The sequence below is a fragment of the Cariama cristata genome, unplaced genomic scaffold (assembly GCF_000690535.1).
Source record: "Cariama cristata isolate BGI_N322 unplaced genomic scaffold, ASM69053v1 scaffold38101, whole genome shotgun sequence".
In the NCBI taxonomy this organism is placed as follows: domain Eukaryota; kingdom Metazoa; phylum Chordata; class Aves; order Cariamiformes; family Cariamidae; genus Cariama; species Cariama cristata.
Window position 1 is genome coordinate 5,051 of NW_009598402.1, and position 23,996 is coordinate 29,046.

Here is a 23,996-nt window from a genome sequence, read left to right on the forward strand (position 1 = left end):
TTTCATGCTCTCGGTCTCTTGACCTAGATCTTGTTTGTGAAAGGTAAACGAATAAGCCTATCACACCGGGATCTGCTAACTCTGGAAACTCATCTTAGTTCCTTCTCTCCTTGAAAACGTCTCCGCATGGAGTGGAAGGTGCCACTTCACTTTAATGTCAGCCATTTCAAAATGCAATTTCCCTTCATCACTACTAATGCAATAACGCAGTGAGGCTGTCACCCTCATGTAATGCCTGTATGTGGAAGGAGGTGGAGAGGAGGATAACACCGTGTACACAAGCAGAGAACAGGCAGAAGAACCTCCTACCTGGAAGTCTCGCCCTTTAATGTTATATCTTCATTTCTCACTGGGAACAAAATTCCAGAAGTTCACTTGGAGTCAGTATATTTTTAGCACTCATTTGTGACAGAATAAAAACTGACCTCCTTCAATGCCAAGTCTTTCCACGCAATACATGCTGCTGATAGATATCCTCTTTCCATGCATCTAATATAGGTTTATGTTATCAAGGCTGCTTCTGAAAATTTTATTTTTGAATGAGAACTCCCACACTCATTCTTCTTAGGGTCAGACGCAGCTCGTGGGTGAGTGGGGAGGGAAGTGTACTGGCACCAGAGAGGGGACAGACTGTGTGGCTGTGGGGACAGGAAGGACAGGACCCAGCAAGGCCAGCCAGAGTTGGGTTAAATTGCTTTATCTCACTCCTGGAGAGCATGAGCCATGAAAGATGGTGGGATTGAGGGAATGAAATAGCAAAAGTGGAGTTGGGGAGAGGAGAGACAGATGCTGAGGGTCGGCATCTAGGTTGGCATGGTGGAGTGCTGCCAACCGATGGTGCTTGTGCAGGATGGGTCTGTCCAAGCCACACCATGCCACTTGACCAGAGGCATTTTATTGCCTAATGTAAGCATTGCCAGGGTGACTTGCAGCCCATGGCCACTTCCTCCCACCTGCATTCCCTCCTGCACGTCACAGAGGAGCATCATAGGCCTCTGGAAGAGATGGTATGGTCCATACCAATAGATACCGCAGATAGGATGTTGGAAAGGTGTGTGTGGGAATAGGGTTTGGGAGAATCAGTATGATGTTTGTGCTTGAGGACCTGACCTGTGGGCTGGTTTAGTTCAGTCTTAAACAAAGGATATGTAAGTAGCCCAGTTAAAAATTAACATTGCTGTCATTGTCCCCTACCAAATGACAGAGGAGGAGATTTCAGACAAATTCACCGTAAGCAAGTTGTGTCACACTCTGCCTATGGAGTCCAAATATTTCTGCCAGATTTTTTAAAATTTACTTTTCTACCAAGTAATTTAGAGTGCAATTTGATGTCTCTATCTTTTAATGAGTTATATCCATTCTGAAGAGAGATTCTGCTATAGGATGAGCATCTGATTTACTGTCTGTCAGCAGAGACAGGTGAAGAAAAAATTATAAAATCAAATTACTTTTCTTCCCCAAGGCTAAATGTTAAGTTCCTCCTTCCTTCTTATCTTCATTTTTTCTTTACTACAACACACAAAAAAGATATTCTTGAGGATAGAGTTCTTAACTGCTTCTGGCACCGTCTCTGTTAATGAAAGTGCCCTGAAGCCATGAAGATTTGTATGACAAACAAAGAGCTATTGCTGCATACATCTGTCAATAAAAATAATTTTTAAAATATAGCATTTCTGGAGAAGAAAACTTTTGTCTTATACTGACATGGTAGCAGCCTGTCTGCAGTAAGAAGTGCTAGAGCAGAAGGAAATGGAAAGTGTAAGTAAGCACTGAAGTGAGTGTGAAACCAAGAGTTGTGGTAATTCTTATTAGCAGATGTTGTATTTTTTGAAATATTTATGCAAGTCTGCAGCTCTGTTTCTTCCCTTTTAAGTATGGCAGCTGTATTTCAAAGAACTGGCTACAGCAAACTCGGCAAAAGATGTAAACCTAGAATTCTGGCAAGCAGAGAGAGTGTACGTCCCTTTTTGTAGCAGAAACAAAGTACTGGCTGAGCTGACCACAGTGTTGCTGCTGGGAATCTGCCTCCCAGCACCAAACCAACTCATGGTCTTCAGCGGAAGAGATGAGCCCAGGGAATTTCTCCAAACCAGTCCCTTTTATGTGTGCTGCAAGTGAAGTTGTCAGAACTAATTGCGTTGCTGTTTGGGCAGCCTCTGCTGGTGCTGAAATACTCTGGCAAGGCGAGTAGTTCAGATGTCTAGACAGATAAGGTAGCGGGAGTGGTTGGAGACCGGAGAGCGCTGTTCTTGCAAAGCCTCCTGTTCCAGGTGGAAGTGGAGGTCCAAAATACTTTCTGCAGTGGATATGAAGAAATATACTGAAAAGGTGATGATTTATCTGAACCTAAAAGCAAGAGAGAAAAGATGGCAGCAGCTGAGTTTGCAGAGAAGATAGGCAGTAGAGGAGGTTGTCGGTGACAAATCCTCACAGTAGAAAGTCTTAAATAGGTACTGCCATGGGGGTGTCTGTTTCTGTTTGCTTGCCCCTCGCATTTCCCAGGGGGAGGAGGTGGGAAGAGAGAAATTGGTGACGTTTATGCTTAGTTTCGTGTCCCTGTGGGTCTGGGTGCAGCAGCCGCCCTTCCTGCAGCCGGGCTGCCGAGGCATTGCCGTGGTCGGGTCTGCGAGATTCTCCCCTGCTTGGTTCAGATGTCTTGGCCTACTGCTGAGTGTGTCTGTCTTCCTTTGTGCAGTTTTCTGCCGTGTGTATATAACAGAGCACTCCTACGTCAGTGTGAAAGCTCAAGTATCCACTTCAGCTCAGGAGATACTGAAGATTGTAGCAGAAAAGATCCAGTACCCAGAGGAGGAGTTGGCGCTGGTGACAGTCACGTTCTCTGGTGGTAAATAACTTCCCTTCATCTGATTACTTACCTTTCAGTGCCTTACGTAAGGGCGAGCTGACATTTTCTGGTGCAAGGATACAGCTGTTCCTGTGTGGTCCCACAGCTGGATGACCACGGGAACAATGAGGAGCTGCTTCCCAGAGAGTCGTTTCCATGGCAACAGCTCATTCTTGGGTACTGTCCGATATGGCATCTCCTCGCTGCAAAGGGAGTGCAAAGGACTCTTAGTCTGCAGCAGTATTGCAAGATTTTATTTTTTCCCCACAGATAAATCTCCTGCTTTCGCATTTAAATTAATTTGGAAGGCGATGAGGCATGGTTTGCTTTAAAAATATAAAAGGAAATAACAAATACAATATGTGTGGCTATTTCCTCATTTACGGCATGGGTAATGAATATTCTCCAGCAGAAAGGAGGCAGACATGTATTTGCACAGTTGGGATACTGAGAGCAATCTAAGCACTATTTTGTAAGCAGTCCTACTTACAACTGACATTTTTTGCCTATTATTTTAGTGTTTCTCATTGAACAGAAAGGCTTATTGTTTGTTTGTTTTTTTTAAGGAAGACCAGACTGATCATGGGCTGATACTAGGGACTAGCCAAACCCCAAAGATTTTCTTTGGTGTCTGGCAGGTCTCAGGCTCTTTGGTCAGATTGTTTTGCTCATTGTGGTGTCTTTTGGCTCTTAGGGAGTATAAAGGAAGCAATTTAACTAGGTGCATAGAAATGCGAAGCTACATCTACAAAAAGGGGCTAAGAGTGTAGAATATATTGGCCATATTCTCAGATAACACTAGTTGGTGTCAATCCCCTGGGACAAAGGGTGCACCCTTAGAGATACAGCACTCATTGCTACTTCTTTGTCAGTCTAGTTAAATAAAATATACACAAATGCTGGCTTCTTCTGTTTGTTTATTTGATTCAGAAGTGGAAAGTCACGTTTTTCTCCCCCTCCCTCTGAGCCCAATTAAACAACCAGGTTTTTGCAGGGCACGAGTGTGGGTGGCAGGGAGATGGTGCCCTGCTCTGGCTATCTAGAGCCTGGGAACCGAACAGCCACATGGGAGCATTACACGTAGGTGTCCTGGCCAGCCGGGCTACATCATTTGCAGGCATACTCTTTTTACCCTTGTGTGTACCCAAACTCACCTCCAGTGCATTTTACAGCACTGCAAAATCATTGTGCTGCTGTTGTTTTTCAGGTCTTGCGCTTCTCTTGAAGAGCAGGGCAAGTTTTGCTCTGATAGCGATAAATCTGGTGCTAACTGCCTACTTAGCTACAGAAAACCAACAATTCATAAATAATGGAACACATTATTATCTTTAGACCACATTGGTTCCCAAGAAAGCCACGGAATAGAAGTGGTATGCACTTGACTGTTCAATAAGAAACAATAATTAAAATGCAGGTACAATAGGACTGTCATTTGTACATGACCATTGTAACCCCTAAAAAGTTATTTAGTCACATTGCCTGAATTAATTGGAGATACTGCAATTTCAGTATCTTTGTTCTTATGCATTGTCACTCCTGTGGAGTGAACAATAAACACCAGCCTGCCATGCTTTTTTTTTTCCTTTTTTTGCTATTTGCATGACTCAGAACTGTCATCTGCCATCCACTTGGAGGGCAGTAGTATGAGCATTGGGGAACAACATGCTTTTATTGTACTCCTGAAATGAACAAGCAGGCTCTTTTTGTTCAAAATTACCTTGAAAAAACATACTGGTAGTTCAACATGGATGTAACTGGTGTCAGTGCCAGCATGGATAAGTGGGAAAACAGTCTGAAATGATGTTTGACTCTCAGACTCCTCCTGATCCCTCGTGGCCAATGAAAAGTTCAAGGTAGCTGTGAGCATGCTTGTAGTGCTTTTGGGTCTACATTAATACAGTCACTGTAGTAAAATCTCATGTGTCAGGTCTCCAGAAGATTACCTGGAGCCTGCAGGAAGAGGTGTTTTTCCCAGGGCAGTTTTTTTAGCTGTGTTCTGGGTTTTGCTTTAACCCTACACCTTTCTCTCGTGCGTCCACGATTGCCCAGAGCTGAACCAGTACTCTGGAGTGGAAGTAAAAAAAAATGTCCTTTCTCTTCATTTGGTGTGTCCTGCTCTTTTACTCAGATGTTTCCTAAATGAATTACTCTAGACCTAGAGGAATTTCTGTAAATACTGTCCTTTAAAGGACTCTTCAGCTCTGCTCCATGGGGTGAATTTCATGGTGCTTGGTTCCTTTAAACTTCTTTTTCTGTCAAGTGGCTGTGGCTACTGATGACATCTCCACCCCTGCTCTTGTCTGCCAGTGACACACAACAGCTCAGCCTCTGGAGGCTCTAACAAAAGTCACTACGTTTACAGTGGATACACTGGGTTAAAATAAAATGCTCTGTAATGCATAGGAGATTAGACTAGATGATTTAAGGGTTTCTTTCTGTTCTATCCTATGTGAAGTCCAGGTTGAAAGCAGATGCTAAAAGTTTTTGTGCTCTAGTCCAGCATCAGAGAAATCTTGCCTTTATTGTGTCTGAATAGCGTGGAGATGGTTGTCCCCATAGGGACTGGATTTGATGCTTAGTTACATTCTAAGAAGTTGATGTGGCTTTACAAATATATTTGTAATGTTTTTCTCATATTTAACTCCTTTTCTGAAGCTTTTGTGTTTTGTTTTCTGTTTTTACAGAAAAACATGAACTACAACCAAATGACTTGGCTATCTCAAAATCTTTTGAGTCATCCAGTCGTATGTTTGTCTACCGAAAAGATCTGACTGATACTTTGGTAAGGATCTGTGTTGTATACTTCCCATTTTTGATTTGTCTGACTCCAGATCAAGAACTTAATATTCCTTTCAGAGGGTTTTTTCAATATGGAGGTTTTTTTTTTGCTTCCTTAGTGCAGCTTACTGAGCTGCTCTGTACCTGAAAAAAAAAATACCTTGTGTTAACAGCAGTTATTTGACTGAACAGTAATGGAATTTGTTCATCAATTTCAAATAGACCAAAGCTTCTGTACAGCTTAAATCTTTCAATTTATATGAGCCTGGAAAAGCTGACTTGTGCTTGTATAGAACTGGGTGGGATGAAGATTATTCAGGGCCCTTGTGACTTTTTTTTTCTTTTTTTTTTTTCCCCTTCTTTCCTCCTCACCTTGTGCCTCTGTAGCACTTAAAGTGCCTGGTACATAATCATTCAAGGTGATGGACAAACTCTGTGGAATAATTACTACATGTAGAAATAGATGTCGTGTGAGTTCTACCAAAATTACGGGGCATCGGTGTGACCCCAGTGTTGTGGCAGGCAGCCAGTCAGTCTGTGGCTGTCATATATCACTGTGGTATGTCCTCTTCCCTTCCTTCTGTCTGTCTGTCTCTCCATCCTTTTGCTGATGCTGGGGAGGGGAGCGAGTTGAAGGGGAGCATGTCTCTCTCATTCCCTCTGTCCTCAGATACCGGGATTGCAAACTCTCTCCCCCCATGATTTCCCAAAACCTCAGTGAGGCAGGAACAGTCAGGCACTCAAAGAATTACTGTTTCAATAGTTTTCTGCTAATTATGCAGATGTTTCGAGGAAAGCACGGGGATGGTATTGCAACTGACTTTTACATTTTGTCAGTACCGCTAGGATCTGTGCATTCATCCTAGGGATGAGAAATGTCTATTTACATTTTGTTGGATCAATGTGCCTCGAAGAGCTGACACGCCGCTATCATTGTAATCTGTCATCCCCATTATCTCCGGCGTTCTAGCCACCTCTAAAAATGCAAATATTAAGGGAAGGTTTCCAGTGCAGACAGGTGACAGCCAATCTAGTTTCATTAGTTACACAATAAAAATTGCAAAACTTGCTGTAACTGTCAGAAATATAGCACCAAAGTAATGGCTTAACTGATAAGAATAATCTTTCGTCTTGGCAGATGGTTCGGGTGCCAAGTTTCAGCCTGATGAGGTTAAAAAAAAAAAAAAAGGGCAAAAAAAAAAAAAGCAAACGTTTGAAAAGCCAAGCTAATAATGGGAATGTCAAATGACCCCTAACACCAGCACTACCAATGCACTCCACAGTAATATGCTAAGTAACTTTTATGGGTCAGGACCCACAGTGTTTTACTGTTGGTGATTATATTTGGAGTAGATTAATCATAAAATGTATGGATTTATGTTCTTTTTAAAGGTAGATTGGTGAGCAAATTGTATTTATTATAAACCCAATGTGTTTACAGAATGAGTCCTTTATCTTATAATACAAAGATTTTCTGGTGTCTTAATTCAGATTTTGTTTTCTGATGTTTTCAGGGATTTTATTTTCATTATGCTGTCTGCTTGGTCAGTGTTTTATATTCAAGGTTTAGAGAAAGAGAGAGGGAGAAGGCCTAATCCAGTAGCAAATCATTGATCCTATTGACCTATTTCCTGTTTCAAGCTATTTATTAAATAGGCTGTAGCTCCTTGATTTTGGTTGGGGCGGGAGGGAGGAAACCCTCGGAGTGCACTTAGAGAAGATTACTTACTCAGCTCTGTTTGGTACCTTGGTCCAGTAGCTGTTTCATTGTAGAACTACTGGCATTTGCTGAGGATTTTTTTGCTCTTGGCTATTGATTTAGAACCCATTTGCTGAAAATGAGGAGTTGCAGCAACGGTCTGTGAGAATTTTGGGAATCAACACCTGGGATCTTGCCTTAGAACTAACAAACTTTGACTGGAGCCTCTTCAATGCAATTCATGAGGTAAGAAGCACCGTGTCCACCTCTAGATATATTACTGTCATGCAGCATTGTGCCATTATGATAAATTTTGGAGCATCAGTATTCTTTGATGCTCAGTTCACCGTCATGACAGTATGATTTGGCAGCTCTCAATAGTGGTGGCATTGAATCAGGTCCAAGAGATGTGTTGCAATCCTTGATACTCAAAATATTTGTCAAAGGCTTGTAACTTCCCAGTGTTGGGGCATCTCATATGTTCCCTGTTTATCTGGTGGGTTTTATTGAGATTTACCTTAAGACAGTAGAAGAGCATGATTATTCTCTGAAAACTGCCTGTGTGACTATGTTATATATGCAAATTGTCCTTTGCACTCAATAATGTTCCAGTAAATACAGAACTCCACAAATAGGTGTCCTTGATACCACTTTAACCACAAAAGAATTCACAATTTCAGCAATTTAGATGGTCACGTTACTGTTCTTGTTAGGCTTCAGTGAGATAAAAAATGCTGGGCAGGCTATATATAATGGGATAATGGCCCACTTCAGTGCCCATTGGGTTGTTTCAATGACTTTGATAGGTTCTGGTGCGAGCTGCTGAGTAAAAGTACACAGTTAATAGTACAAAATGTCACTTGAAAATATCATCCACTGAAAAGCATGTTGGCTTTCTGAGAAAGTGAATGGGAAATTCCCTTGCTTCTCATCAGATGCTTTCCTTGATCTTTTATTTCAGGTTCTTTTATTCAGGCTAGACACTTTAAATCTAGAGCTAGTCAAGTTTCCTTTTTTGCACAGAAATCAAGACCCACACCTCTGTTGATGAAAGCTTGGCTATTTTTAGGAAGAAGTTTGAATGGAAATTTTTCAGATTCTGCAATGGTCTGATATGGTTGCTTTTTTATACTGGAAGTAATGAAATGCAGAAAGAGACAGATTGTTTATGTCCTGTACCTGGCTGTAGCCAGAAGTGGAACTGCAGGAAATCTCACAAGAAAAGCGTGTCTTGCAGGACTTCCAGTCCACCTGCCTACTGTAATAAGCCTCTAGATTTTGCTAAGCCAAACCTGGACCCTGAATCATTTGTGATTGGCTCATGGATAATGAAAAAATAACCATTTGTAACCAGGTCTTGTTTCAAAAACATACTTTTAAATAATTTATTAATCATTAACATTTAAATTGTTTTTATATCCCTAATAATGTTGTCATTGTCTTCCAGCAAGAGCTGATATACTTCACGTTCAGCAGACAGGGCAGTGCTGAAAACACCGAGAATCTCAGTCTTCTGCTTCAAAGATGCAATGAGGTCCAGCTTTGGGTTGCCACTGAGATACTCCTCTGCAGCCAGCTCTGCAAACGTGTACAGCTAGTCAAAAAGTTCATCAAGATTGCTGCGCAGTAAGTACTAAAGTTGCAACAAAAATCCTTGAATTCACATTATTTGGTGAGAATTATGTGTAAAGGCAAAGAAAGAAAACTAATTTGTCATCCTGTGTTTTGATAGTGTAGTACGCATACCTAGATAATACAGTCCATAAATCACAACAGCAAACACTGGCCAAAACTAGATATGGTAGCATATATGCTGCTCAAATTTTTCCCAGCAGCTTAGCCGCTCTATCTGCAGCATCAACTGCAAAATCCCTGATGGTGCAGAGGTATCTCCTTTCTTAGCAGAGATAACCTGAGGACCGTATTACAAAACTATTAGAGCAGCAACACAGTTATTCACCAAAGACTACAGGGAAACCAAAAAACTCTGTTATAATCGTGAAAGTCCCCCTCTAGAGAGGAAACTAGCTGCAGTAAGCTGTTGCTGCATGTAATCATCTCTGGAGTACTATTTTTATTTATTGGAGGGGGGGGTTCTTCATAAGTTAGATTTGATGATCTATTCTTGCACTGTTACCAAATAGCGCTGGCATTTATTCTATGCCTTGAAACAGAATACAAATATATACTATACACAGAGAGTTCTCTATAATCACTTTTATTTTGGTAACCAAGGAAATGGAGCAATTTAAATATGTGCAACCATTGTCATTGCCTCTCTCTCCACTTGTTGGTCTTCTGCAATATTTGAATATGTATGTTCGTGGAAAATGTATAATTTGTTCCTTTCATTGACTGGGTTGATTTAATTTGCAAGGCACTTACATACAAAGGACTGTTCTCTGCTGACACAGTGCCTTTGGTGAAATTAATTCTTCTAATCTAATCTGGTGTAACTCATAAATGTGATTTGATTTAGTTTGCAAGTTGTATGGTATCCAGTAATAAGTTCATTTTCTGCCTTATCAATGGCTGAGTTTGGTCCAATTATGTCAAAAATGGTTGGTTCTGTGTGCCTTGCTTGTGCCACGGTAGCATTAATTTGCGTTCCAGGAAAAGTTTCATGTCTGTCCCACATGAATCAGAATTATATTTATCACCAGACTAAAATGTTGCTCTATTTGAATTAATTCTGTCCCTGTTAAGTGAAAGCCCATCTTGTGGAGACTAAATACGGTTGTCAGTAAACAGTAGACAGGCTCTCCCAGTGCATTGCAGAAGCACCCATCGTAGTAGCATGTAGATAGTGAAATAATGGATACACAAAGAAGTGAGTGTGTAGTTTGCTCAGGATCTTTTTCAATCAGAAAAGCGACTTTCTAAGAGAAGATGTTATCATATCTCATCAGTTCTGGAAGAGTTGATGAAAGAGGAACAATTAGGGTGAAAGGATGGTGTGCTAAGCACAGGACAAGCCAAGCAGCCCTGATATTTTGTCTATGACTAAAGGTAGGACGCTGTGAGCAGCTCTGGCTGCTCCTTGTTCTCTGCTCCCAGATTTGGCCAGGAATCTTTGTTTATGACTTTCAGCTTTTCAGCATCAGGACTAAGATCTCATGTTCAGTGTTTGTGTGCTTTGCTCTTGAGGAACACCTGAAGAAGATGGAAGGCTTTTACACAAGTGTGTCAGTACATAAAAGGGAAACAGAGTTTTTGAAACACAGATATATACGCTTCTGTTGATGAGCTAGTCTAAAATAGAAAACAGGTGATTCAATAAAGAAAATGAATTAGCATGTTGTTAGAAATGAACATCCTGAGGAGTTACAGAAACAGGTCAATGTATGGTTAGAATAAATGGATTATAACAGCTGCCGCCTTGCTCCCCAGGCAGTGGCTGACTGTAACAGACATACCTTCTGTCTTTGTGTTCTTTGTGGGAAATGGGCCCACCCAACAGTTTATTTGGGCTGCGTTGGACACCTTTCTTGTTTTGGAATGAATTACCTTTGGAAGCTGCCTGACTTTAATGATGAAAGGAGTCTAAGCAGCAAAATTAGGATTAATTTTAAGACAGCTAAAGTGAAGTGAGAAATGTACCATCTCAAGACACAGAACACAGCGATGAATGCAAGCTCTATAAAACTTGTAACTGCTGGCGAGTTTCCAGTCTAAGGCCTTGGCATGCACTTCTCCCTGATGATAAATCCCAGTGAAGGCAGTGGATTCATTCTTGCTTAAAATTATCTTAAAAGAGGATTCTCACTCACACACAGATGCACGCATATGTTTATAGTGGTCTTCAAGAATCTGCAAGAGAAATGGGAATCTTTTTGTTTGAAAAGGACTCAGTATTTCAGTATTTCAAATTTCTTAATGGTCTGATAGTATATAGTAAAATCTCAAAGAATAGAGGTATCAAGCAAATTCCATAGGGACCTGTATTGGAACCACTGCTAACTGCAGCTAATTTACAGGGATATGTAAACTGAACATTAATCAGATTTTCAGACAATAAAAATGATGAGGGGTTGCAAATGCATTGGAGGATAGGAAAAAAAAAGAATGATCTAAGGAGTCTAGTGGCATGTGCAAACAACAGTAGGATAAGATTTAATTTAGATAGATGCAAAGTAATTCAGCTAGGAAATGCTAATACTGAGCTGAAGAAAAAAATGCATGATTGTAAAGAACAGTACTGTGACAGAGGTCCTTGGGTGATAATAGATGGCAAATTAAAGGCAAGGACAAAGTGTGATGCTGTTCCAAATAAATAATTTGCTATTTGTTTTATACTTGCGTAGGAGAAAGGTGTTAAGAACTTAGAGCCAAAACAGTAATTGTATTTCTCCTTCTCTCCCCGCTGTCTCGCAGTGTCTCCTTGGTAAGAAGGAAACGCATGAGAGAAAAGTTAAAATAAATTACAAAGAATTCAAGGAAGGATAATAACAATACAAAAAAGTAGATTGCAGGCCATGACCACAAAGAGAGATTGAAGGAACCGATGATGTACAATTTACAGAAAAGATGAAAAAGGGGATGAAATTATTTATCATAGAACAGAATAGAGGTCAAGGAATTATTTGATATGGTAAAGGACAGCTGAGAGTAACTTGAGCATTGAAAAGGGAAAATTACTTTTGACAGCGAAGGAAAAAAAAATTACCTGCCAACAAGAGGGTTTATGAGACAGTGGAACATTTGCTAAAAAACTTCTCAGAGACCCCATCACCTAGACTGCAGGTGGTCATGAGAGGACATTTAATGAGTTCATTATGTGGAAGATGATTGTATGTTAGTGCTGAGGGTGGAAATGGGACTCAGTAACCTAGGATACCTCTGCGTTCCATTTATCTCTGATTCCAAGTACAAAAAATCAGAATACAGCATTCATGTTTTTATTCCACAGCTGTAAAGCCCAAAGAAATCTGAATTCATTCTTTGCTATTGTTATGGGTCTCAACACTGCATCTGTCAGCCGTCTGTCTCAGACTTGGGAGGTAAGACGCATCTTTGTATCTTTTAGACCCTGTCAAAACCATTTCTCACAAAATTTGTATACTGGTGAATTGCCTTTTCTTTCTAATTACTCGTTTTTCATGCTGATATCAAACATGGAGTGAGTGTTGGTAGAGAAACTTCTCTGTGACATGAAACCTTAGCATCACAGCTATTCAGATAAAACTAAATGTGCCCTTCCAGAGCTTTTATATATGAACAAAGCGAGGACATCTTACCCTCTTAAAAAAAAAAAAAAAAAGTCAGGTAAATTATCCTAGCATTATAAGTAGATATCAAAACAGAAAGTTTTATAAAGGTGGCTCCAAACAAGCCATACCTTATTATGGAATAATTTCATTTTACGAAATTATGAAGTAGAAATAAACCCTCTTTAATTCTCTTTTATCAGCTCTTTTGCAGCTGCCCATCCTGAACAACAAAGTTAGGAAATGGACCATGAATAAGGAACATGCTGGAGAACAGAGATTATCTGCTAAAGAAGCCACTGGTTGCTAGACAAGAGCATAGGATGTTTAGAGGAGGGTCCCACTGGGATCTGTGTTTATATTGTGGAATTTTTTTTCCATCCAAGCAAATTATTGAGTGGTAGTATCTGCAAGCTTACTATATCTGCTGATGAACCAAAAATTGGGGAAGGAGTAATTTAATGTGATGGAGTGAAGCCTTATCCCTCCCCCTATGTCCCCAACACCACAAGTGAGCAGTACTCAAAAAAAATACCGATCTGTAATACAGTGAGAGAGAACGGCTGTGATCTCCTGCCTTGGTGATTCTCTTGAGCACCAACATCTGAAACCAAATGGCCATCAGAGACTTACAAACCTGTCTAACTCTGTCCAGAGCAAAGTCTTCCCCCGTAGCTGAAATCGTGCATGTGGCAACGTCACCGCATATGTCAGTGGCTTCGGCAGGCAGAGAAACAAGGGCAGGGACTGCTTCTGTGGGGAGAAGTTTACAGGGACTCAGATAGGCAAGGAGGAGCTAACTTCAAGTAACAGGTAAAGCAAAATTCTAGAGAAAAATACATACCTGAGGATGACAGTACAGAAACCCCTTGTCTCTCCTATTTCTAAAATGCCTCTCTAGGGAACATTTGCCCTTGCCTGCTCTTAAGAGCTGCCTTCATCCCATTTCTCTGGGCTTTGGTAAGAGAGTGGAAGGGACTGAGTATTGTATCAAAGGCACCTGGTGGCAATGGTGTAGGTCTCTCCGGCACAGAAACACGCAGAACTCTGCTGTGTGGTGAGACCTCTGGAGATCATGTGCTGCTGGTGGACTTCTCTCAGGAAAGGCAGAATATATTGCTTGTTGGAACAAAGAAGTGCATCTGCATCTGTGTCATTGTAAATATGTCACGTTTCTGTGTGTAAAATATTTATGAAGTCACATGCATGTTTTTGTTATTTGTAAAACTTTACTGCACTGGAAATCTCAAAAGCAGTAGGTTATTTGCATTAGTAATGTGACTTCTAGAAAGTAGAGCAATGTTTATAAATTAATTATGATTACTTACACATGTAAATGAAACCACCTAAATTTAAGCAACCATTTAGACGCTAAATTATATTGGCTCTGCACTTGAATTCTTAAACAAGTAGTACTCTCCCAAGCATATTCTACTTTTTTTCTACAGTATGCAGTGTTTTAATGAGCCTAACTTTCCCTGATTGAAGATATTAAAAATGTGCAATTGCAATTCCATGTTCAGTTACTTTAGCATTTTAATCATACAGCACATCCACTTAATCTTAATTGTTCTAAACCTCTTTTCTCTTGGTACTGTCACTGTGGCTGTCAGGGTCTAAGGACAAAGACAAGACAGGATTTGTATTCAGAGGGGATATCTTCTACTAGACTAACTAGTATGGTTGGAAAAAATAGACAGGCTTTAAGGTCCACACACCATTCTTCAAGTCTGAAATACCAGCAGCAAAACTCAACAAAATGTAGAACAGTTGCTTTGAGTTTAATGAGATGAATCCATTAAAGCATCTTAGACATAAAGGAAGCAGATGCTTGTGGAGCAGAGCAGGTGCTAGCATGTGGGGCAAGAAGGTAGTTTGTGCCTGGGCTCCCTTGGAAGGTGCTTTGTGCACCTCCCTGTGGGATTAGGATGAGGTACCAGATATGGAATAATCGTTTGCTAGGGACAGATCTCTTTCTCTGGCTCCAGTGTGTACCAGTAGTAACACTGGTTGGCGCTGGGGGTGGTGTATCAAACAGCACTAAGCGTGATGCCTCTTGATTTCTAGAACCATATTTTAGGGGAAGATTGATTACAACAAATGATTTAAGCTGGATGTGATCACAGTATCTGAATTCTTAGCCTGTGTTACTGCTTCTGACTTGATACAGATATTAAGGTAAATGCAGCAGACATGGAAGCTAGAGGGGAAAATAAAATCAGCTGCTAACAAGCAGTTTCCATAAAAGAAGGATGCAGGTCCGTGAGGCCAGGCTGCAGGGTCTGGTGCCTCACTGGCATTGCGCTGAACATGGTCTGTAATTAGGGCTCTTGGAGCTGAGGAGCGGAGGTTAACTGCCTGCTGGTACTTTCAGCAGGTGCTTCACCCATGGCACTCTCTTGGAAAAAAATGCCTCAGCATTTTTCTGCCTAAATCAACTTTCCTTTTTTTTTTTTTCCCCCCCTCTCCCACATCAGAAAATTCCTGGGAAGTTCAAGAAACTTTTCACTGAACTTGAAAGCTTAACGGTAAGTACAGTGTTGACAGCAGAACAGCATTGCTTGTCTTTACCTGCCTTCCTTCTTCCTAATTTATTTGGAGGCTGCCTGTTATTGTGTGGAGCTGGAACTTGTCATGTCAGATCTGTGAATTGCTGAAGGCCACGCAGCTCTCCAGAGCTCAGAGCTGGTCTCCAAACACGAAAAGGAAAAAGGCTGTATTCCTGACAGCTGGAGGAAGGGCAGAGGCAGGCGAATGTAGTGTCGGTTCCCCAGCATCAATTTGGAAACTGTTCTTTTGCTCTGGTGGTTAATCAGCCTTTATCTGAAGCAATGTGCTGTGGATCAGGAGAAAAGGAGGGCAGCTGATGTTAAAAAAAGAAAAAAAAAAAAAAAAAAAAAAAAAAAAGAAAAATCCAAGGCTAAGGGTCTTTGTCAGCATTATCAAAACTGAATAAACAAGTGTTTCGTCTGGCTGTCATGGAAGTGGGTGCGTGGTGAGATCACTGCCTGGCATGGGGAACATGAGATCCAGCCTTTAATGGCTGTCACACTTCTGTACTTAGAGTCCTTTATAAATTAATGTGTTTTCAAGATTATGTGTGAGCTGGTGTACAAAAATGTTCATTTATATGGGAAATTGAGATGACTTCTTTAATTACTTACACAACACCACTGAAACATACTCTCTTATTTTCTTTGGAAAATCTCTGATATGCTCCATTGATCTGAGAGCAGTTATTGTTGGGATGTTTTTGTTGTTGTTTGGTGGTGTTTGGGGTTTTTTGGGGTTTTTGGTTTTTTTAAGAAGAAATGAATTAGCAATACATTCTGGGATACATTCTGTCCTACACAGTAAGTTGAAGAGATTTTGCTAATAGAAATTTGTGGGGAAATTACAGAGCAGTCCAAGTGAATCTATTCTGCAGCTTACTCCCATTTTAGCACTGCTTCCTTTAGAGGAATGCAATTGCTTTTGTTCCTTTTGCTGTTTACATTTCCTGTTCAGTTTAGTAAGTCACCTAGCTTAGAAAACCTTTTTATCTACCTTGTTTCCTGAAGAAACCTTTTATATCTAAATCATGTTCAGATCATAAGCCTGTAATGGATTTAGAATTGCTTTTTTTATAGGCTATTGATTTTTCTCTCTATTACTCAAATGATTTTGTAGGACCCTTCTCTGAATCACAAAGCTTACAGAGATGCATTCAAGAAAATGAAATCTCCAAAAATCCCCTTCATGCCCTTACTTCTGAAAGGTAATGTTAAAGCTTGGCTGCTGTTCTTCGTTGTGGTTAATTAAAATAAGTGTAAGGTGGTTTGGTTGGTTGGTTGGTTGGTTTTTTTGCCCCCTTCAGATGACCTTATGATAAGTATGTGGCAGAGGTAGCAATATCTGCAAGATAGCACTTGACCTGGATAATAAACAGCTGCCTTTTAAGACAGGGGGAGGACGGCAATTTTCACACGGATTTTCAAACTTTAGTGCCTTCCCGTCAGGCGTGGATAGAGCAAGCAGTGTGCCATTGCTTTGGCCATGTTCTCTTCAGTGGAGAAGCGAGACCTTGCAAGCTCCTGACCGGGGCGTCCCGGCTGTGCTGTTCTGAGGTGCCTGCCCTGCCTCGCCGGGGTGAACCTGCCTGGTGTCACCCTGAAGGCAGAACCTGCCCCGTCTGTCTGTCCTGAAAGGAGGGGATTTTCAAGTCTTTTATAGGTCTGAAAGAGATTAAATATTTTTTAAATAAAATCCTACTATTAAAAAAAATCTGTTAAAACAAAATACAACTACTTGCTTAAAGCAGTGAGCTGGGCAGCTAATTAAGTAGCAGGTATTTCAAATATTCCATTGTCTTGGAGTCATTAATTATTAATTGCCTTGTCTTTGAACATGGCAAATTCATTTGATCATTCCTGTATTCCAAAAGTGTTCTCTTTAGGCTGTTTATTCCAACCTGCTGCTGCTGTGAGTTTAAAATGTTTGAAGACAGTTCTCCACATCAGTCGGTGACAGTACGGGAGCCATCAGGCACTTCCCCTCTTTGCACACATCAAAGGAGTTTGCATTAATTCAGATGGATACAATTATCAAGGCTTCAAAATCAATATTTTTTTAAATGTTCTTGAGTATGTCTTGCCTGCAAACAAAGGCGGCAAACATAAACAAGTAACTTGTAGCAGTGGTGTTTGTGCAGCGCTACAATATGGTGTATAAGAACAGGCACGTAAGCAGCATTCATGTCTCTAAAATGTATTGGAGATAGCAAGGAGACTTTGCAAATTAATACAGTAATTTTCTTCAATACAGTGATCCACAAGGAGATACTACCAAGGTTGGTAGTTCCTAAAGTATTGCACAGTATGTAGGACTTTATTCCATGTCAAGTATTAACATTATTTCCAAGGCCAATAAAGTAAGCATGGATAGCGTAGAATTCATTATCATAGAACTCAACAAATCACTGGATTTCAACACAAGAAGAACAAAAGTAGTTTCAAAAAAACCTGAAAATCATTAATCACCTTTCTTTAATTATGAAAAATAACTTTAGAATGTCCTTTTAAAGTTAATTAAATTTAAATGCAGAGCTCTCTTACAGCACACAGACACAGCTTTTGAAAATGAGGCAGATTTTTCAAATGTGTAATAAAATACTGCGATGTACCCTTACAACCTAGCTCAGATGCAATTTTCTGCTCCACTGAATTTATCTAGACTCTTAGTTGTTGGCCGCAAAGCAAATTTCTGTTCCTTCTACCCTCAGAAATATATACATTGCTGTCATTGACTTAAAAAGCTGTGTGGAAATTTCTGCTTCCAGTGTAAGTTTTTCATTAGAAGTGACGGACAGCTTTTAACTGCATTGATATAGAGACAAGTAATGTCTGTGTCCTGAAGCCGTGTTCTTTCCCAATTCCTTTCCCCGGGTGCCCCAAAGCAACCCAGCAGAGGAGGTGTAGAGGGTCCCGCTCCCTCCTTTCGCCCTGATTTTTACGATGCTGCCCAGGGGTGGAGAGGTGCTGAAGGCATCCCCAGCATAAGCCATGCTTGCCCCACTTACTCAGGAGTGCCGACTGGACTCGCCTGGACTCGGTTTGCCCAGGCTGGCATCCTGCATGCCCAGGCTGGCATCCTGCGTGCCCGAGGCAGCCCCCAGCCCAGCCCCCCCCCCCGGGACAGGGGAGCTCTCCATCACCCCTCATGCAGAGCTCTGCCTAATGAGTCCCAGCCCCCCGTTTCCACCAGCATACGAAGCTGCTACCATTTCCATTCTGAGCAATTACAAAATGCCCCTCAGGCACAGAGTGAGTCTTTCAAACAAAAGGAAATAAATCAGGTTTGCTGTTTTGGGGGAGAGTGAAGGAGGGGGATGTGTGTGACAAAGCATTCCCAAGTGTCAGCTGCAGGTTCCCAGTCCTAGAATCCCCCAAAACTAGGGGGGGTACCAAATGGGCATCGGAGGGAGTCCTAGAGATGAGCACAGGAGAAAAACTGAGATGCACAGTTAGACTGGTGGGTTGGAGGCTGGCACCTCTGCTGAGAAGGAGACCGTGCCTGTTTTCTGTGTGCCATTTGCCTGCTGGCAGACACAGCTGTGACTTTGAAGAGTAATGGTATTGGAATGCCATCTCATTACAATTGTGCTGTCTCCTCCTGGTACTCCTGGGTACCCACACATCCAGGAGAGAGCTGATGGGGGCCGTGGCCGTGATGCTTCTGTCAGTATTTTCAGTAACCCAGGGGATGGACTGTTGGAGTCAGAGCTTCCATCCCCATGGTGAATCTGTCCATGTCCTTGGTACTTCATGTCCGAGTTAGGTCTCCCTTTGTGTCCTAGTATGCATTAGAAAAACGGAGAAAATTATGTCAGGCTACTGCTTTAATTGTAATCTTAACTTAGCAACATTTGTTTCACCTGATATTCGCCCCCCGGCCCGGTGGCTCCAGTTCATTACACTGTGTTCAGTTCCCTTCCTGGAGCCAAATATAGACCTCTTCCTTTTCCTCTCACTGACCTTTCTGTTGCCTTTGGAAATTCTCTCAAAAAGCACTGCATAAAAGTGTGTTTTCCTTAGCCATAATGCCTATTTCAAGGCTTTGAACTTTGGTGGTTTGTATTTAACCTCCCCGCCAGGCCACTGCTGTTGCCCGTGTCTCTGAGGAGGACTTCAGAGTCATCGTATCCCACAGAGAGAGATGAAGGGCTGTCAGAGCCGACTCCAGCTCTGCCTCCGTGGACCTCTGGGCTCAGGGACCAGCCAGCCCTATCCCTGGCACAGCCATGGGCAGCGTGGCCCGATCAGTGCCGCAGGGTGCGGAGAGCAGGCATGCCATGCAGGGCCATCCCTTGGGATGCCCCCGCATGCTCCCAGCCTTCCAGGGTGTATGATATGCACCCCAAAAGTAATACAGACTGGGTTTAACAAGAAATCTGTGCTCCCACTTGAAAATCCTCTTTTTACCATGTGTACATAGTGTCTTATCTAATAATCTCTGCATGACATCATTATAGTAGGCTTTTGTTCCACTGTTATAAGGTATTGTGTCAATCCTTAATGGGATACTTTGTGTTTTTCTTTTTTCTTTTTGTTGCTGTTTAGTCATTTTATTTCTTTGTATTAAACAAAAAGCCATGAAAAATAATTCTTTTTGCTTCATTTTTTTTTTCAGATGTAACATTCATCCATGAAGGAAATAAAACTTTTCTGGATAACCTTGTTAATTTTGAAAAGCTGGTAAGCTAATTTTGTCCTTCCTGTTTTTCAGAGATTCATGTTCTCCTGTTCCCTTTCCCTTCCTTATCTTGTAAGACTAAAAGGTTTTCTTCTGGCTGAATAAGGAAGAAATAAATGGGTAAAAAAGAGCAAGCAGGATAAAACAGCCAACAGTCTTATCCCCCTGCCCTTTTCCTCTGCTTCTCTCTCTTCTCACTACTTCTTCCCCCACTTCTGTGTAAAGTGACTAAGCCGGTAATGGCCAGCATCACTGCCACACAGTCCACTCATTTTATTTTTTTTTCCCAGTGAGATCTATTCCTTTGCACCATCTCATGGACTATTTCTCCTCAGTTAAGTTCTCCTGCTTCAGCTTTCTCTGAATTATGTTTCCATTTTTTTCTCAAGGCACTAAAGGAAAGGTTTCTCTAGTTTATCACTTGCCACTAGTATGCTCATTCCAGGGATCTTAAATGAAAGTAAAATTTTTGATCTAGGTTAGATGATGAAGAAAATAATGCCTGAAATATGAATGAAACTGACTGTAAATACCATACTATACTAACTTTTATGTAGAAGGGCACTTACTGATATTGTGTCTTTGGCCACATCTACTCTAGACATCATGTGACATCTACTCTGGCATGATATTACTGATAGAGGTTTGATTTCTCTATCTTGCATATTTCATTTCTTTGTTGATAACGTTTTCTTAGCACTGAAAGCCATAGTTTATATATCTGAACAGTGGTGGAGTGGAGAAACTTTGGGTGTTTGTTGGTTTTTTTTTTTGTGTGTGTGTGCGTTTTTTCTTTTGGTTCTGGTTTGGTTTGGTGTTTGTTTGTTTTTTTTTTTGCTGGCTTGGAGTATTTGATCAAGAAACCAAAATGTTCTTCCCAACTGCTCTAGATGTGGCATGGGACTGTTAGTCCAGATGGATGTACCTCATGAATTGTTCCCAACTATTTTCTCCATGTGTTTACACTTGTTTGAGAATGAACATGCAACTGTGGAGTTATTAGTGAACCAGATGTTGAATTTGTTTTCACATCCTATTGTAATGTACGTTGTCTTTTAACTTGCAAGCAGATGTAGACTTTGACTTTTGAACCTGAGCTCCTCTTTTTGTGTTTTTGATTTGATTTCTGTACCTTGTCGCAGAGTTTACAAGAACACCGATTTGCATTTAATGAAAGGTTTTCTTGTCCCAAGTCCATTAACTGTTTGACCTTTAGGTGTTTGCATAAAACTCATTAGCATGTTCTTTTTCATTGCCTCTTGGAAGTACATCCAATTAACATGTAAATTAAACTAGCCCTTAATGCACAATAATTGTTACTAAAATCCCCCCACTGGCCTGTGTATTTATTTAGTGAATGTGTAGGATCTGATTCTTGTTCCAGTCTTAGCCAGACCTTGTTAGTGTGTTTGTTGTTTAATCATGTATATGTTTAATGTATGCTGGACTTGCTGGGTAAGATTTCCTATGCTTTCTGTCACCATTGTGTCTCTAGAGGCAGTGGGAGCTTTGCTAATTGACTTCAGTGAGCCAGGATTTCACCTTTCCCATGCAAATGGATCGTGGGCATTTTAAATGGCAGTGGGGGAGAGACTGAGGTGGTGGTGGTGGGGTGAGGGTTGTTCAAACTGACACTGCCTCCAAATTATTAGTCAGATCACGCCCTCAGGAACCTGCTGTCTCATGGGATGTGTACATATGAATGCAGGCAGTAGTGCAAGCTTAGGAAGTGGGGGCTTAGGAGAGATTTAAATATGAGTGTGGTGGAAACTCAGGCAGTACGCGTATTACACTGCTTCATTTGGATGCTAAGGTATTTAGTCAACGGACATGAACTTACTAACAAGATCCATCACACATGATCACATATACATCAGTTCATGGTTCTTTTCTAATTGTAAGGGCTTTGTCCCAAGGAAGAACGTCTTCCTTGGTGTTCTATACTCTGCTGAGCACTTTCTGGCCTCTGCTGAGAAAAATTAGGATTGACATTGACTCCTGCTTGCTTTGGATCAAGCCGCTGAACCTCACCTGCGAATTTGCTGTTGCAGAAAAAGAAGAAAAGAATTATTCTACCATAGCAGATTAATGCTTTGGGGAAGGAACTTACTGTCATAAATGCATAGAATTTCTGCTTATGAATTTCAAAGCAAGGATAGTTTCTCGTGTCTCCATTTGGATCAGTATTTTGAAATATTTCATTTCTTCATTAAACATCTCACCTGAAGGATGACTTGTCAGTCTGAACTATTGTTTTTTCCAACTATATCAGTTGGTTTAATAAAAGATATTCTCCCTCCCTACAATCCCCGCTTCTTTTATATTCTTAGACCATCATGGCCTCAACAATCCTACCATGACTGAACTTGATTTGACATGACATGATTGCAGTGAAGACAAAGTTAATTCAAAACATAAAGAAGAGAATTTGCAAAGAGAAGAAAATTAAACGATCTTCTGTCTCAGGAATGTTGCCTAGTTTTAGCAAAAGTTCAAGGGATTGCAGTGATTTATTTAACTCCATGTTGGGTAAACTCTAGTCTAGAATAGTGTTAGATCGGTATTTAGTACTATACTCACTTCCTCAACTAAATCTGAAGGAATGAATGAAAATACAGTCTTACACTGTTGCATCTGAAGGTATTTCCATGGTATTTACTGAGCCGCTTCACTGAAATGTGGCTTCTTCAGTTTTTTTCCTCCAGTCAGCCACCACCCAGATCTTAGCAATGACACATCTTAGCCACACTCCAGCAAACTCTAATACAGGTCAATGGCCATTACCATTTTAGATAGCACCTTCTTACCTAATGCCTTCAGCTGTAAGGAGTGCATACGTGTGGCTGAAGGTTCTCAATCCCCATCCCCCAAATATCTGTGCAACTCCCAAGGCTGAGTTTCTGCTATCCTCAGCTAAAGGAGTGCTAATGATCCTAGGTAGCTGGTAGGCTGAAAGGCCACAAGAAATGTGTGTTACTCATCACACTAATGGTATGCAAGCACCTGTTTAAACAGTCAGGAAATAGCATTTGCTTTGCAGATGAATTGGCTGATTTTCTGTATTACAATTGGATCCCAGAGAGTTGAAAACAGAGAGAAATGCCTAATTAGGCTACTAAAGCTGGGAGACTTGGAATTCAGCTTTAAGAGAGTGTTACAGGAAGAGGTTCTACCAGAGCATCACCTTCAGAAGCCAGTCTTGGGATGGACACCCACGCTGGATGACTGACTACAAAGGAGAAACAGCAAAAGAATGACAGCGTGTGTGATAGTGGGGTCTTTCATACTTCTAAAAGCCAAATGCAAAGGGCATCAGCTGGAAAACATGACAGCAACGTCACTGGTGGAAGTTGGAGAGCTCTCCCATTACTCACATTATTGGATCATGAAATCTAGATCATCTCATTAGAATTTCATTATAATCATTGCAAGAACATCAGCACAAGAGATTGCATGATTTCATGGCAAATAAAGCACAGTGGGTAACAAGAAAAAATATTTTGATTCACTGATGAAAGGAATATGAAGTTTCCATGAAACATGCTCTTGTGATAAGCTTTTATGTGGAGGAGCCTTGTAAGCCGCTCCCAGGGTGTTGAGAGATGAGCTGTTCTGCGTCATTCTGGTCTTAAACATACCCTGCTCAAGACAGTTAATCCTTTCTGCCTCTGATTATTTTTGAGGGACATGTGAGAAGAGCATCATCTGTTTGCATGAGCTATTAAATCATTCCCACTAACTGCAATTTGCTTAAATTAGTTACTAGATTTGGTGAAGAGTAGCCACAGAAGCAGTCAAATAAAGAAGGAAGAGGAATGCCTCAAGAACTTTATGGGTGTCATCTAGTGAAAATGAGCATGCTCCACTGATTTATAGTGAACAATTCCAGTTTTCATAAGTTCAAGACCTGAGTCTGAATGAGAAACCAAACTTAAACCTTTTATTTCCTCTGCTTAATCTCAGTGAACATCTAATATCCCTGTTAGGACCGGCTTTTCTTAAAATAGTATACCTACAGTATAGTCTTATTTGGTACATGTCTGCGGAGATTTCAAGGTGGTTGCTCTGCAGCATTTAGGCTATGGGTTGGTTTTTTTGTGTTGGTTATCATACTGCAGAAAACTGCCTAGCTGATACTGGTGCGTGATTGTGCTAGGCATTATACAAGTATACGTTAAGGTGTAGTCTGTGCCACAAAAGGGCTTACAGTGTAATTAGACAATACGTGGAGACAGAA

At 41.0% G+C, this 23,996-nt stretch overlaps 1 protein-coding gene across 1 annotated transcript in view; it reads left to right on the plus strand.

Annotated features, from left to right (window-relative positions):
* Nucleotides 1-23,996, plus strand: part of RAPGEF5 (Rap guanine nucleotide exchange factor (GEF) 5) — a gene marked incomplete at its 5' end in the record, with an annotated part of 33,341 nt that overhangs the window by 4,393 nt on the left and 4,952 nt on the right. Inside the window, 8 exons of the mRNA XM_009709242.1 lie at nt 2,696-2,845; nt 5,530-5,627; nt 7,446-7,568; nt 8,770-8,948; nt 12,232-12,322; nt 15,007-15,057; nt 16,199-16,286; nt 19,697-19,761. Coding sequence (XP_009707544.1) covers nt 2,696-2,845; nt 5,530-5,627; nt 7,446-7,568; nt 8,770-8,948; nt 12,232-12,322; nt 15,007-15,057; nt 16,199-16,286; nt 19,697-19,761 — 845 coding nt within the window. The remainder of the gene's footprint in view (nt 1-2,695; nt 2,846-5,529; nt 5,628-7,445; nt 7,569-8,769; nt 8,949-12,231; nt 12,323-15,006; nt 15,058-16,198; nt 16,287-19,696; nt 19,762-23,996) is intronic.